The sequence below is a fragment of the Crotalus tigris genome, unplaced genomic scaffold (assembly GCF_016545835.1).
Source record: "Crotalus tigris isolate CLP2741 ecotype Arizona unplaced genomic scaffold, ASM1654583v1 scf7180000017899.1852299, whole genome shotgun sequence".
Taxonomy (NCBI): domain Eukaryota; kingdom Metazoa; phylum Chordata; class Lepidosauria; order Squamata; family Viperidae; genus Crotalus; species Crotalus tigris.
This window is the reverse complement of record NW_024096711.1, coordinates 192,520-206,685: the sequence shown is the minus strand read 5'-3', so window position 1 is coordinate 206,685 and position 14,166 is coordinate 192,520. Positions and strand designations below refer to the sequence as shown.

Below are 14,166 nucleotides of genomic sequence, written 5' to 3'. Positions count from 1 at the left end.
TAACACTACTCGATGCTCTGTGATTTATTGCCATTAAGCTGAGGACTCAACAGGAATGCTAAAGGATATAACTACATTACTGCTTCTTTTGTCTAATTTGAGGACGTATTTCTTCCATGCACTCTATGAAAACATATGCTTTGTAGATTGCCCTTCAAATTCAATGCTTATTCTCTATCATGCCAGAATACATGACACAAAACAATGGATAAGTTACAGGAAAACCAATTCTGATTAAATATTAGAAAAAATATGTTAATTGTAAGAACAGATTAGTAGTGGAACCAATAACCCAGAGGAGGATAGACTCCCTTTCATTGGTTGTGTTCCAGCACAAACAATGATTTATATGAGATGCTTTAACTTGGATTCCTGCATGGAGAAAACTCAATGACTAAATGTCTCCTTTCCAGGCCTATGACAGAAATATATTATTCTATTTTATTAGTAATTTTGTATCGTATTGGTAATTTTTAGTCTTCTGGAGAACCCTAGAAACTCTTGCTAGAATCCCCTCAAAAAAAAAAACAAACCCCACAATGAACTAGCTTTCCTATTGTGTCTTTGAAAACATACAGCCTGTGGGGAATATAGAATGAGCTTTAAGATGCACTCAGACACCAGAACCCAGCATGATGTCCTAAGTAAGTGTGTACCAAAATGTTTCACAATTTCACAATGATTTCACAGCAGACCAATAAAGTCTGTGAAAATAGGGTTTTCAGAGAAATCCAAATTAAAACATTCCCAAAAGGTGTCCCTTTCTGAATACATTGAGCAAAGAAAAGTAACTGCATTGTCAAACTGTTCTTCCTATTACCATTTTTTTAACTATCAGAATCCCCCTCCTGTAATTTAAGTTCATTTTCCATTAACAACAGAAAACAGGTCTTGAATTTTTATATACATATCATCTTTTATGTGATTACAAACTAAATATGAACTAGCAATATCATATTTGAGGAGTCTATCATGTCTCCTCTCAGCTTTTATTCTGAAGGCCAAGCATCCTTGTTCTTTCAATTCCTATTCTTCACATGTCATTTCTAGCCTTCTAATAAATTCTGCTGGCTTTCTTTGAACCTGTTTCAGTTTGTCTGAAACTTTCAGGTGGAATGCAGACAAGGGGAACTATTTCTTCCTATTACCGGTACCTATAATAATTTGGTTATGCTTTTGACTTTTTATAGCCAGATGAACTGCTAATTCATGTTCAGCTTCTGATCAACTACTGTTCCAAAAACTGCTTCACAAGTACAATAAACAAGCCAATAATTTTCTATTCTATAATTGCATATTTTGTTTTTTGAAGTGAAGAATTTTGGCACTTGTCTCTGTTAAATTTCATTCATTCTCAGCCCATTTCCTTAACCTAACAAGTTTGTTCTGAATTTTATTTTCTTTGGAGTTATCCTTTCCAGTCCTGTATCATCTGCTAATTTAATAAGCATTTATTCGGTCTACATATGCAAGTTACTAATAAAATTTTACTTATTTTGCAAGTTTTATTTACAAATTTTATTACTGCAAGTTGTTAATAAAAATACTGAAAGGCCCAGGGCCGCACCTTAGTCCTGTTCCCTCAATACCTCATCTAGTTTGATGAAGAAGCTTTGATAAACACTGAGTACAATTTTCAGGTAGTTATGAATCTATTTAATTGTTATGCTATTACCCCACATTTCTCTAGCTTGATAATCAGAATGCTGTTCAGTGATTTTATTGAATGCCTTGCTGAAATAATATTATGTCTACAGTGTTTCCATGATAAATTAAAGAAATTAATTGATCGGAGTAAAGTTAGTCTGGTAAGATTTGTTTTGGTAAATCCAGAGAAAATAATTTCTATGTTTGCAGATAAAGCTGTTCATGATCTGTTCTAGAATCAATGTAAGTCTGACTAGTCTATGATTCCTGGGTTTCTCCTTTTCCCCTTTTTGGAAGATAATACACTTCTCTAGTCATCTGACATTTGACTCACTCCCAAGAGTGAGTAGTGGGATTCAGGCAGTAGTGGGATTCAGGCGGTTCATACCGGCAGAACCGGTAGCTAATATTTTGTTGCCCAAGCCCAGAATGGACTTCCGGAAGCAGAGAACCGGTTGTTCACATATTTGAATCCCACCATTGACTATATGGAGTGTATACTCAAAGTACACTCAAAGATAGTACAGGTAGTCCTTGACTATCTCATTTAGTGACTGTTCAAAGTTACAACAGTGTTGAAAAAAGTGACTTATGACCATTTTTTCTACTTATGACCATTTTTACATCCTCATGGTCAGTGATCAAAATCTAGACGCTTGGCAACTGACTCATATTTATAATGGTTGCAGGATCCTGGAGTCATATGATTACAAGCAAAGTCAATGGGAAAGCCAGATTCACTTAACAACTATGTTACTAACTTAACAACTGCACTGACTCATTTAACAACTGGGGGGAAAAAGGTTGTAAAATGGAGCAAAATTCACTTAACAACTATCTTGCTTAGCAACAGAAATTTTGGGCTCAATTGTGGTTATTAAGTCGAAGACTACTTGTATATAAAAGTTCAGTTAGCCATCAGGAAATTCTTTCAGTACCATATCATACAATTAATCTGCCTCTGGAGACTTACAGTAAAAAATAATAAGTATTTCCTGATCATGTTTCTCTCAATATCATTGAATATACAAGTGAATAGCTTAAGTCTTTAAAAAAAAGAGTGACATTGGTAATTTTCTTATATTACATTTGAAGTAGTAATTTGTTAAAGTTCTGAAGAACATTATTATTATATTTATGGGATACTATTTGAAGGGCTAAAGATCAAGATTATTAAAATTAAAAGGACAGACTATAAATTTGGTTAATCTGATCAAGATTAAAATAGATATGTTATCTCTGGTAATCTTTAGTGGATTTGTGCATATCAGAACTGAATGACAAAGTTTTAAGGATTTGTTTATAGATGTTTTATAGGAAGAAGAGATTATTTGTTATATGGTAAGTTACTAAAATTGTGTATACTTGCTGTAACGAAGAGCAAATTCATTTCTTTATGTATTTATTTTCCTTTCTTATTCTATAGTTTTATTTTTTCTTTCTTTTCTTTTCTCACACCAGACCTGCAGGTGAGGATGAAGGTGGCAATAATAATTTAAATGCAAATAATCAGCATAACAGGTACACAAATTGACTAAAGCAGACATGTCAAACTTGTAATGTCACGTGACATCGCGCAACGTATTGGAGCTTTTTCACCATTGCCAGCAATGGGGTGGGTGTGGTTTCCCGATGACGCATCCAGCCCGCAGGCCGGCAGTTTGACACCCCAGGACTAAAGCAACAAAATGATAAGAGGATGCCTTGCTTAACATAGCCGTTTTAAAATTTCTCATTAGGCATGGTTCCCGTTGTTACTGAAACAAACAGTAAACTTTTGGACCAAATCTTGACACGGCACTTCGTTCTCTTTCCAAATGCATTATCTTAGAGATCAAAATTATTCATAGGGCATCATCCTAATCTTATTATAAATAGACTTTAAATTAAAATTTTAATTTTTATTGCACTTCCATCATCCAGGTTTGACGTATTTACCTAACACAGCATTTTTCTCTATTATGCCTAATAGATTCTTGAAAATAACTCCCAAAGAATTATGACTAGTAAAGAAAATATTCATATTTTATAGCCTAAATCAGTACAAAGTTGCATTTGGTTTTTTAAACAGAAGGGAACCATTTAACATATTAAAAAATCAAGGCAGTGGATAGTCTGCTGTACATTCCTGTCTGTACTGCAAATTGGAAGAGCTGTTTTTTTAAACTGAACCTGCCATCTATTCATATATACTTTAAAACAGGGGTCCCCAACCCCCAGTCTGTGGACCAGTACCGGGCTACGGCCTGCCAGCAACTGGGCCGCACAAACAAGCAAAGCTCCATCTGCAAGATGCAAGCAGCACACAAAAACACGCACCCTCCAGTCCGCAGAAAAACCTCTTTCCACGGAACCGGTCCCTGATACCCAAAAGGTTGGGGACCTCTGCTTTAAAATACCTTTCTTTAGCTTGGTGCTCTACAACAGTGGTTCTCAACCTTTTTAATGCTGCAACCCCCAACCGGTCGTAAGTCGAGGACTACTCAACAGGTCATAAGTTGAGGACTACTCAACTGGTGCAGCACCGTTTGCAGAATGGGACTTTTGGTGGGCTCAGCAGGGCGGAGACAGCCTGGACAATTCCTATTGGCTTTTGAAAGCCAATAGAATTAGACTCTATTCAAGAGAGTCTATTCTATTGGCTTTCAAAAGCCAATAGAATAAAAGGGAGTAGCATAGCTAAGGAAAAAGGGGGGGGGAATGGCGGACTGCGTTGTTTGGCGACCCCCATGAAATGGTCATTCGACCCCAAATGGGGTCCCGACCCACAGGTTGAGAACCACTGCTCTACAAGATTGAATTTCAATCTCTGATTCCCAGCCAGCATAGGACTTGAAATTCAGACTCAGAAGGCATTAACTACAATTCCATGAAAAGTTTGAAAAGCTTTAGCTTTATTTTCACATTTCTGTTTTCATTCCCCTTGTCAAATAAAGTTGCTGCAATGATCATAAATGAGAGGATTTCAGAGCAGCTATAAATTTGGCCACTAAACAAATGGTTGTAAGTCAAGGACTACCTGTTGCTCACTTTTACCCACAGGGGGACAAATAACACACCTTATGAATTTCTATCAGTTTATATATGTTGCAAGCACATACACAACTGTAATTTATGTGACAACACATCATGATTTTGACACCACAGGTAATCCTCACTTACAACAGTTCATTTAGTGACTGTTCGAAGTTACAATGGTGCTGAAAAAAGTGACTTATGACCATTTTTCACTTATGTGAAAATAAATCATGTGATTTATTTTCGGATGCTTGACAACTGGTTCATATTATGACAGTTGCAGTGTCCTGGGGTCATGTGATTATTTTTTGTGACCTTCTAACAAGCAAAGCCAATGTAGAAGCCAGATTCACTTCACAACCATGTTACTAATTTAACCGCAGTGATTCACTTAACAAATGTGGCAAGAAAAGTCGTAAAATAGGGCAAAACTTACTTAACAAATTTCTCACTTAGCAAATTGTGGGCTCAATTATGGTCATAGGTTGAGGACTATCTGTATTGCAGTTTGCTTCAGATGTTTGTGAATTACTCTCTCCCCATATGCCTTCTATCTGATAGTAAAAACTGTTCAACTCTTGTCATAAATCGACAACAAAAATACTATTCCAGAATCTGGAATCTGTCATTTAACAACAGCATCTGAGATGAAGCCATTTTTTACTGTTTATTAATGCTATTTTATACCCTCATTATCACCAATATACAAAACTATAAAATGTAGCCATACAATAAAAAATTGTACCCCTCAGTTTGAAGTAATTTTATCCTTTCTTTATAGAGTATATCAAAGAAAAGAGAGGCAGTTCAATCACCATTAAGGTTTGGAAGTACACTGCAATAAAAATATCTGAATAAACTTGCAAAATGTTGGTTGCAGAAGGGCCTGGCACCTCACTGAGATAAAGTGTTGCAAAATATGCAGCTAGTGAACCATACAGTATCCAAAGAGAAACCCTGACCTCTGATCCCTGACCCTCTCATCTCTCTTAGAATAAAAATTCCAGTTTCATGCATAGGAAATATAAAACCGAAAATAAAAATGCAGAAATAGGTCATGTTCAGTGTTCGAGTAATAGAGTCCCTCCCCCCCCCACGGAAAAAGAACGCCTCAAACTTTTAGGGGGCTCAAAACGGTTCAAGAAGGCACTCTACTACATGTCGATGCCCGCCCAACGAGCCACCAAGGCGCGGGGTAGAGGCAACTGAGTCCGCAGCGCCTTCCTTCAGAGCCCAAAGGCCTGACTTAAGGGACATCAAGTAGGCCACTGTTCGGGCCCTCTCGTCGCTATGGAAACGGACGGGACGGGTGTGATAGTAACGCAGTGAGGTCACAGGGGGAGGGAGCGAGACACGTAGGCGCGAGATGAAGGCGTAATCCGCGGCGGCCACTCGCGGGACTCCGCTCGGAGCGCGAGGGGACGAGGAGCAAAACGGGGCAGAAGGAGCGCGCGCTCGCTCTCCCAGGGTCAAGCCGCCTAGCATCGTGAGCTCGAAAGAGGGAGGAAAAGCGCGGCCGCTCCGCTCGCTCGAGGGATTGAAGGGTGACGCGCGCGCGCCTCCTCGGGCGCGAGAAAGAGCACCCCACTCGCCGGGGAACCAAGCCGGGACAAGCAGCTGAAGAGGCGTGGAGCCGGCAGGGGGGGGGGAAAGACCCACGCAGCCGATTGGTAGGCGGCATTTGGAACGTCTCCTACCAATCAAGATCGGCGGAGGAAAAGAGTTTGCCAGCCGGGGTGTGCTTTTTGTAGCCTCCCCTCCAATCGGAGCAGCGGCAGTCGCGGCTGAAGCCGGAGCAGCGCGCCAATCGTGGGCCAGTCAGTACTAGAGAGCGCGGAGTCGGGGATGTCCTACAAGCCTATCGCGCCTGCCCCCACCAGCTCAGGAGCCGCCGGCACCAGCAGCAGTAGCGCCAGTCCCGCCCCCGGAGCCCCACCGGTCGGTAAGAGCCCCCGCCTGCGAGCCCGCCTGCCTGCCCTGCACCCGCGCCCGAGCAGAGTGGCCGGCTGAAAGCCGAACGGGGCGGAAGGCTATACGGCGGAGTCGCCTGGGGTCAGTGCCCGGCCCTAGAGGCTTGCCTCACCTCCCCCCCTTCTCCGCCCTTTTCCTGGCAGGTTTTTCTTGGGCCTTCCAGAGCAGCTTGATAAGACAGGCTCGGGGGCGGCGGATCAGAAAAGGGAAGAGGGGAGAAACCCTGGTTGTATTAGATGGAAAGAAACAAAATGAATGTATACTTTAAACAAAAGGGAAAGAAACTAGGGGGAATAATGTGTATATATATATTTTATTCGCCTTAGTTACTTTCCCTTTTGTTTAAAGTATATATTCATTTTGTGTGTGTGTGTGTGTGTGTGTAAATATATATGTGTGTGTGTGTGTGTGTGTGTCTTATTACACTACTTCTTTTAAAGTAAGAAAGGGCTGTTGGTTAAAAAGAAAAGCAAACCGGCCCAGAAAAGTGAAAAGTTTAACTTCTGGATGGTAAAAGCGGAGAAATAGAAGGAAAGCTCAGTTTGCATATTTTCAGAGATTTCTGATTATATTCGGTGTGGACTGGTATAAAATTGCAGTTTATGCTAAGAGTGAGCCCCATTATTAAACTCAGTTGGATAGGTTTGCATAATATCAGGTGAATCATGTTTTGCTAGATTAGCAATACATTAAAGTTTAATTGAAAAATAAGCACAAAGGAGGATAAGTTACAATTTTACTTATAACTCAGGCTAACTAATTTGAACATAGCAAGTGGCAGTGGCCAGGAAGAAGCAATTTCATATACCTGAAGAACAGAACTGGATCCTGGGGCTTGCATTTCTGTCAGTTTTTCTGTTAAAAGAGTATTCTGACTGAGTGTTGCCTAGAATCTGCCTACCACATTTAGGAATGGAAATGACTTTTTTCCTAGTACCCAGATGACTAATTCTACTCCTTGTATATATCTTGGTGTGGTTACAGAAAGTTTCTAGAGATATTAGCTGTGCTGATACCCCCTGCCATGTACTTACGCTTTTGGCATTCTGAGTCCATTATATAAATTTGAAGATAAGTGTTGGAATGAATGTATGTATGGTGCTTGCAAAAGATGAGATTGACTTCCTGATTGTATACTTACAGGATGTAAATTATTCACAGATAGGTGTGTGTAAACTACTAAACAACAAGAGGAAAAAAATTAGCTCAGTGATGAGGTACGGTCTTTGCACAAAGGACATTCAGGTTTCAGGTCATGATATATATGTCCAGTTAGATTTCATAATATTTTATTAAACTTTACAACTAAAAAGATTAAAAACTAACAAAGAAAAAAATTAGAAAGTGAAGAAAAATATTAGAAAAGAAATAATAAGAATATAACAAAGAAAAAAAATATTTAAAGAAATTATTTCCCACTTCATTAAAACAAGTATAAACAATTTTAGTAACTTAATACCATCTCTTAACATACAAAACGTGATCTCTTCTTTCCATATCACAAATCTTTAAAACCTTGTCATTCAGCAAAAGTCCATTAAGGGTTACCAGAGATTTTTTATCCCTTCAAATAATGCCCTAGAACTTGATTTCTTTTTATTTTTTTCACTCTCACAAAATTCTTCAAAGTTTTAACCTTTTTTAAAATCCAATATAGGAAAGTTAGCCAGTTCATCTTTTGGTTTATTATTTGTATATTTTAATTATTAAGACATCAATGGGTTTCATTTGTATATCCAGCATAGCTTCTTTTTCCATATAATTTCTGTAGCCTGTCATTTTTAAATTTCAAATCACCCTCAGTCTTGTCCAATAAAACATGTTTGTCCTCCATAAAATCTTTAAGCACAATCTATAATAGTAGACACACTTAAAATTAACATATGTCCATTTTTCAAAAACATACAATATTAGAGTGTTTTGTTCCTTTCTATATTAATATATCAAATTTAGTTCTTTAATTGTAATCTTTAGTTCCTTCTAGTTCCCTCTAATGCAGGGGTGTCAAACTCGCAACATCACATGACATGTCGTGACGTATCGTGACTTTTTTGCCATTGCCAGCAATGGGATGGGCGCGGTTTTGCCCTGATGTATCCGGCCCTTGGGCCGGCAGTTTGACACCCTGGCTCTAATGTATAGCCTTCAAGTCCCATCAAATCCATTTTTCAAAACAAAAGCATTTTCCCATGGGGAGGCTTCTTACAATTAATTTCAAAAAAAATTTTCAAATTCAACTAGTCCCTTATGCCATTTGTAACTTTCTAAAATCAAAGTTCTAATCACCCACTTACTCCAAGAATTTTATAAGGCCTTAAACTTGTATTTAAAACTTATTTTGAAAGGCTTAAAAGAAATTCACCTAGTGCTATAAAATTTGTCAATTCAAAGATTCCTAATATTTAAAAAAGCAGTTAACAAGCAATTTCTGAAAGTAACTAGAGAAGTATGGAAACCCAGTGTCATTAAAGTGTAGACCGTGGTTTGAGCAAAGTTGGCTTTACCTCGATTTCCAGTGCTGTCTTGTAGCCTTCTGATGAGGAACAACTCTCTGAGCACTTATGTGTGATCTGAAGTCCTCTCCTTGTTTAGAAAGGAATTACAAATTCTGGTTTTCTCACTGTCTCTTCATTCTGCTGCAGTTATTGGCTCTGCTTGTAACAGAACTGTCTTTAGTTCGCCATTTTTTCCATGGAAGTCCTCTTGAGTTAGATTTCAAATAGCAAACTTAATTATCTGCCTCACCATGGACTATCATTAGCAGCCAGAATAATACTATTGGACTTGATCAATCTTTCATATATCCTAGTCCATGTAAAGGGTTATTAACTGAATTTTCTACATGCATGTATTAGATATCTGCAAAACACCAGTAGTTTTCAAAGAAAAGAATAGGCAGACTTCCACTTTATAAAAATCTTCCTTTTCTAGTTCTCATATTTTCTTCAGTTCAGGGAAGTTAATTGCATGTTTGTAATTACTGTACTGATGTGGCTATATAGAAAGCTTGTAAATTATTTAAAAAAACTAGACACTTAAAAGAAAACATACTGCCTTTATGCCAATCCGAAATATATGGATCATGGATGCAATCATTATTAGATTAAAGAAAATGGTATATTATTTGTATAATTACTTTGAAAGGATATTTCCTGTGGAAGAAAGCTCTACTAAACTAACATCTGCAATAATTTGCTTCACTTTGTAGTAGCCATAGGTGATTTATTTGCACAAATTAAAAAACAACTACAGTAAGTGAAGTTGGATGGAAAGGATATCCAAATTTTATATAATCTTGGTAGGGGCCAACCTCCGGAAGTTATTCTTTTTCTGGACTCCTCTGATCAAAGTAATTGAGTTGTTTTCATACTCTTTCTTTCTGCCACAAATAAATTCCAGATAGTTCATAGTCTAAAAACATACACTTTATTAGTGGCATAATACTCTTTTCTTTTCTCAGTTAAAGGACTTTGTATTTTCAAGTTTTCTATGTTTAGAAATTTGTCCTGAGTTGAATAGTTTTAGTAGATCATAATGTGATTTAGGAATGATGGTAGTGTACCTTTTATGTGTACATATGTACTATTTACTTTTCAAGTGTCTATCATTGTATAATAGAATTCACAAGATGACTCATAAAATACTGAAATTATGCTCTTCTTTTAGAGTGTTAGGCTCACATGGTTAGGATGAGAAAAGGAAGATGAAGTTGACAGCCAAGAATAATGGCTGAATTCAGATCAGTATAGAGCAGCAAGTTCTCAGTAAAAACTCATAAAATTCTGCTTTATGTTATACACTGGGCTGCCGGAAGTTGAATTAAAACCCACAAGCTACTGCGGTCAAGACGGAAAAGCCAAGGGGAAGTTCTCTGTTCACATTATAAATATATTTTTGTTACTTATTCCTCTTCCATTTCTTAAAGAAGACTTGCTGATACTTTCAAGATATTTTATTCATTGATTTATTAAACGTATGTCAGTCTAGAAAGGCAAAAATCAGTAGCTTACATAACTTATTAGCAAAATGCAAAGCATCCAAGTTATGATTAAAACAATAGTAGCACCATAAAACTCTCCAGCAAAAACAAAATGTACACAAGTAACAAGTGGCAAAAAGGGGGATAAAAGATGGCAGCCCCATATAAAGTGAATTGCAGTAATCAGCCAGATAGTAACGAAGATATAAATTTGCGTACCTCCTACATCAGGTAAAGGTTACAATTAGTTTGTCACTCAAAATAAGATTAGAATGTCAATATAATATTAGAATATAACATAAAGCCTAAAATTAAAATTCTGTTACTTCAGTCCTAAAAAGGGAATCAAAGATACTAAAATGTACACATGCTTGAGCAACTACTGTATTCTATTCAAAGACTGGTAAAAATAAGTTAGAATAAAATAACATCTGCATTCACAAATAATTGGCTGTTTAAAATTGTATATGTGTGAATATATTTGCAATTTAAAAAAAAAGATTTCTGGGATTACAAAGTAAGCAAGCTACATACATACCCTTGCTAAGCTCTAATGTACATTGTTCGGCCTTGGCTTGGTAATATAGTTTTAGTATACTAGTCCAAGGAAATTCTATTGTGTTAATGATGAAAACATTAAATGGTTTAAACTTTTAAGAATAAAATTCTTTTTTCAGTTTCATGTAAATTTGACCATATTCTCCAGATTTAAATTTGGAAACAGTTTAATGATAATATACTTAACATTAAAATAATAGTACTTATTTTAGGGAGAATATTGAAGTTCCTCCATATAAAATTAATATATTTTCACTAGATGGTGGTTATAAAAATCCTTTCTGGGCTTTATGCTTGGTTTAGTCTTTCCAGCTTCTGAATATATTACTCTAATTCATGCATGTCTGTATATTAAAAAACTTTGCAAATATCGTAAGTGCCCCAAAGTTGCAGAGTAATGTATTCAGATATATTGTGTAATTATTTGTGATGTATTTGTGATACAAAGAAGAAATCATTCATTTAACATTTTTCTTTAACTCATGAAAAATTGTGAATTGGTTAATCCTTGAAATGAATGTTTTGAACACCAAAAATCAACTCTTTTTCTGACCGATTGAGATCCGGTGGTAGGATTTCCATGATTAACAGTATATTGTTTTTGATCTATCTACCCAATTCCCTTTCCCTTATTTTAGATTTCAGACATGTTGCAATAAAACTCTTCCAGTTGTGTGATTTGTGTTAACTGTATTATAGAATTGCTCAAATAGAAGTTTCATAATTTGAGAATCAAATTCTCATGAGCAGTTCAGAAGGCCTATACTGTAAATCTGATTCTAGATTTTTTTTTAAAAAAAACCCTCTTAATTTACTTGAAATAAATCCTTCAATTATTGTCTTGTTTCCACAATGAGAAATAACAAAATTGCAATGTTACTCCCTTACAAGAAGTGCATGAGTTCCAAGAATTTAGATTAGCAATGAGTTTAATGCCATCGGTTATTTTTCAGCTACCAGTGTTCCATCGCCATCTGGTTCTGTCCCTGGAGCATCTGCCCCCTTTCGACCTCTCTTCAACGATTTTGGGCCCCCATCTATGGGCTACGTGCAGGTGAGCACATAAGGATGAGGAGGGTCTTGCTAGTTAATGGAAATGATGGTAGAAGGATCCTTTGTTGTTTATTTCTGCTGTTGATCTTGCAGGCTATGAAGCCACCAGGTGCCCAAGGCTCCCAGAGCACATATACAGATTTGCTTTCTGTAATTGAAGAGATGGGCAAAGAGATCCGACCTACATATGCAGGCAGCAAGAGTGCTATGGAACGACTGAAGCGAGGTAGGAAGACGCATTTTCATCATAGTATATGAGTACAATTACTCATTTTTGTGCAGTTATTCAAATTTGTCCTGTCAGAGGCTGGCACTAGCTGAATTTCTCACGTTCCTTCTACATTCACACATATATATGGCTGGCTTTCCCAGAGGTTCTGCAGACTATTCTCAAATGCAATGCTGCACAGTAATTAGTAGTTGATGACTGGTTTGGCAATTTCCAATTAACTCTTCCAGGTCATGTCTTTTGAGTTTGTAATTCAAAGTTGGCTTAAAGTTCTAGTCTTGCTCAGGAATGAATGAAAACAACTTCCTTAATCCTAAAGCCAGAGTTCTCAATATTTCCAGCCAAATCAATTCTCACTAATGCAAATAGTTGTACCATAGTAGGAACAGGTAGAACCTGCTAGATTAGAATCTATACCCAGCAGGTATAAACCTAGCATGTCAGGGAAACGTTGATTTGTTTCTGCAAGACAGCTGTACAACAACTCCTTACGTTGTGTACTGCATTGCTGCCAGTTAGTATCTTGTACTTTCTGATTTATTCAAACCCACACATCTGCATTTTGCCCTTTTATCTTCTGATTGATCTTGAATTTAATGAATAAGGTATATATAAATGTTTTATGAGGAAGGTGCTACAGTTGCAAATTCTGTCACATACTTTGTGCTTTGTGTTGCTGCTTTTGAAATCCATTATTCAGCATATCTTACTTTCTTTCCGCAGGCATTATTCATGCCCGGGCGCTAGTAAGAGAGTGTCTGGCAGAAACAGAGCGCAATGCTCGCACGTAACACTCGCTTCCTCCTGGCACCACCCTTGGAGGATCCTAGCACTTTCCAGCTAATCAACATTTTAGAATCTGGAGTTTTCCTTTCAAATCTTTCTACCAATCAGTGTCTCAAGTCTTAGAACTGTGATCGCCTTCAAAGACCTTTATACCAATTGGCACCTAAGAATCTGAAGTATCTCCATTTGCATCACAGAACTTCCCGTCAGTTGGCATTCTGGGAATATATACAGAAAGCGTTCATTGTGCATATCCTTGGTTTACTAGTCGAAATAATTGCTGGTGACGATTTATATATCTTTATAAAATACATGGGGTTTTTGAATAAATAAAAATCTTTAGAATTTGGATTATCTCTTCTTCACTGTGCTTTTCTATTTTTTTTTTTAATGTGGTGAGGGAAATATTCTCTACCTCACTAAAATATTCCTGAAGGGCATGTATTGCAAGATATGCTTCCTTAGTAAAGCAGTATGAAGCCCTCTCTTCCTCTTGCAACAAGAGTCTCAACCAGTGATCACTGAGCCTGTATTGGAAAACTTGTAATAAAATGTTTCTACTCCTATATGATTTGTTTTTGCTGTTACTGTGTCAGACGTTAGTACAGTACACCTATGTTAACATTTCATTTCTAAAGGTTGTCTTCAGTAAACTAGATTTCTGCTTCCCATTCTCATTGGGGCGAGGGGCTTTCATCAAGTAATTTCATCTACGTGAAGTTGGATTTTTGTATTTCTATGCCCCTTCAGCCATTCAGATCTAAGTAGCCTTACAAGGAGAACACAAATTGCTAATGCAATAGTCAGTAGAAAATACCATATGTTGATTATTATGTATATTATAACCATCATGAAACGGCATGATCCATCCCAAGCCTCTTTTCAACTCACTACTTGGCTCCCAAATGCACTTTGAAAATGGCAT

General features: G+C 37.2%; 1 protein-coding gene across 3 annotated transcripts; it reads left to right on the top strand.

Annotated features, from left to right (window-relative positions):
• Nucleotides 1-6,024: 6,024 nt before the first annotated feature.
• Nucleotides 6,025-13,809, top strand: CDK2AP2 (cyclin dependent kinase 2 associated protein 2). Of its 3 annotated transcripts, none has more exons than XM_039344184.1 (4): nucleotides 6,025-6,607; nucleotides 12,127-12,227; nucleotides 12,320-12,452; nucleotides 13,179-13,809. In XM_039344184.1, the coding sequence occupies exons 1-4, from the start codon at nucleotides 6,511-6,513 to the stop codon at nucleotides 13,244-13,246; spliced, it is 399 nt and encodes a 132-aa protein (XP_039200118.1). In that variant the 5' UTR covers nucleotides 6,025-6,510; the 3' UTR covers nucleotides 13,247-13,809. The 3 variants fall into 3 exon arrangements, with proteins under 3 accessions (XP_039200118.1, XP_039200120.1, XP_039200119.1); XM_039344186.1 differs by having other exon boundaries at nucleotides 6,027-6,603; XM_039344185.1 differs by having other exon boundaries at nucleotides 6,579-6,717.
• Nucleotides 13,810-14,166: the final 357 nt, after the last annotated feature.

Excerpts from the sequence above, each read along its gene's own strand:
- CDK2AP2 (XM_039344184.1), top strand. The coding sequence starts at position 6,511 with ATGTCCTACAAGCCTATCGCGCCTGCCCCCACCAGCTCAGGAGCCGCC. Across the intron at positions 6,608-12,126 it reads CCCCGGAGCCCCACCGGTCG|CTACCAGTGTTCCATCGCCA; the intron begins GTAAGAGCCCCC and ends GTTATTTTTCAG. Across the intron at positions 12,453-13,178 it reads TATGGAACGACTGAAGCGAG|GCATTATTCATGCCCGGGCG; the intron begins GTAGGAAGACGC and ends TTCTTTCCGCAG.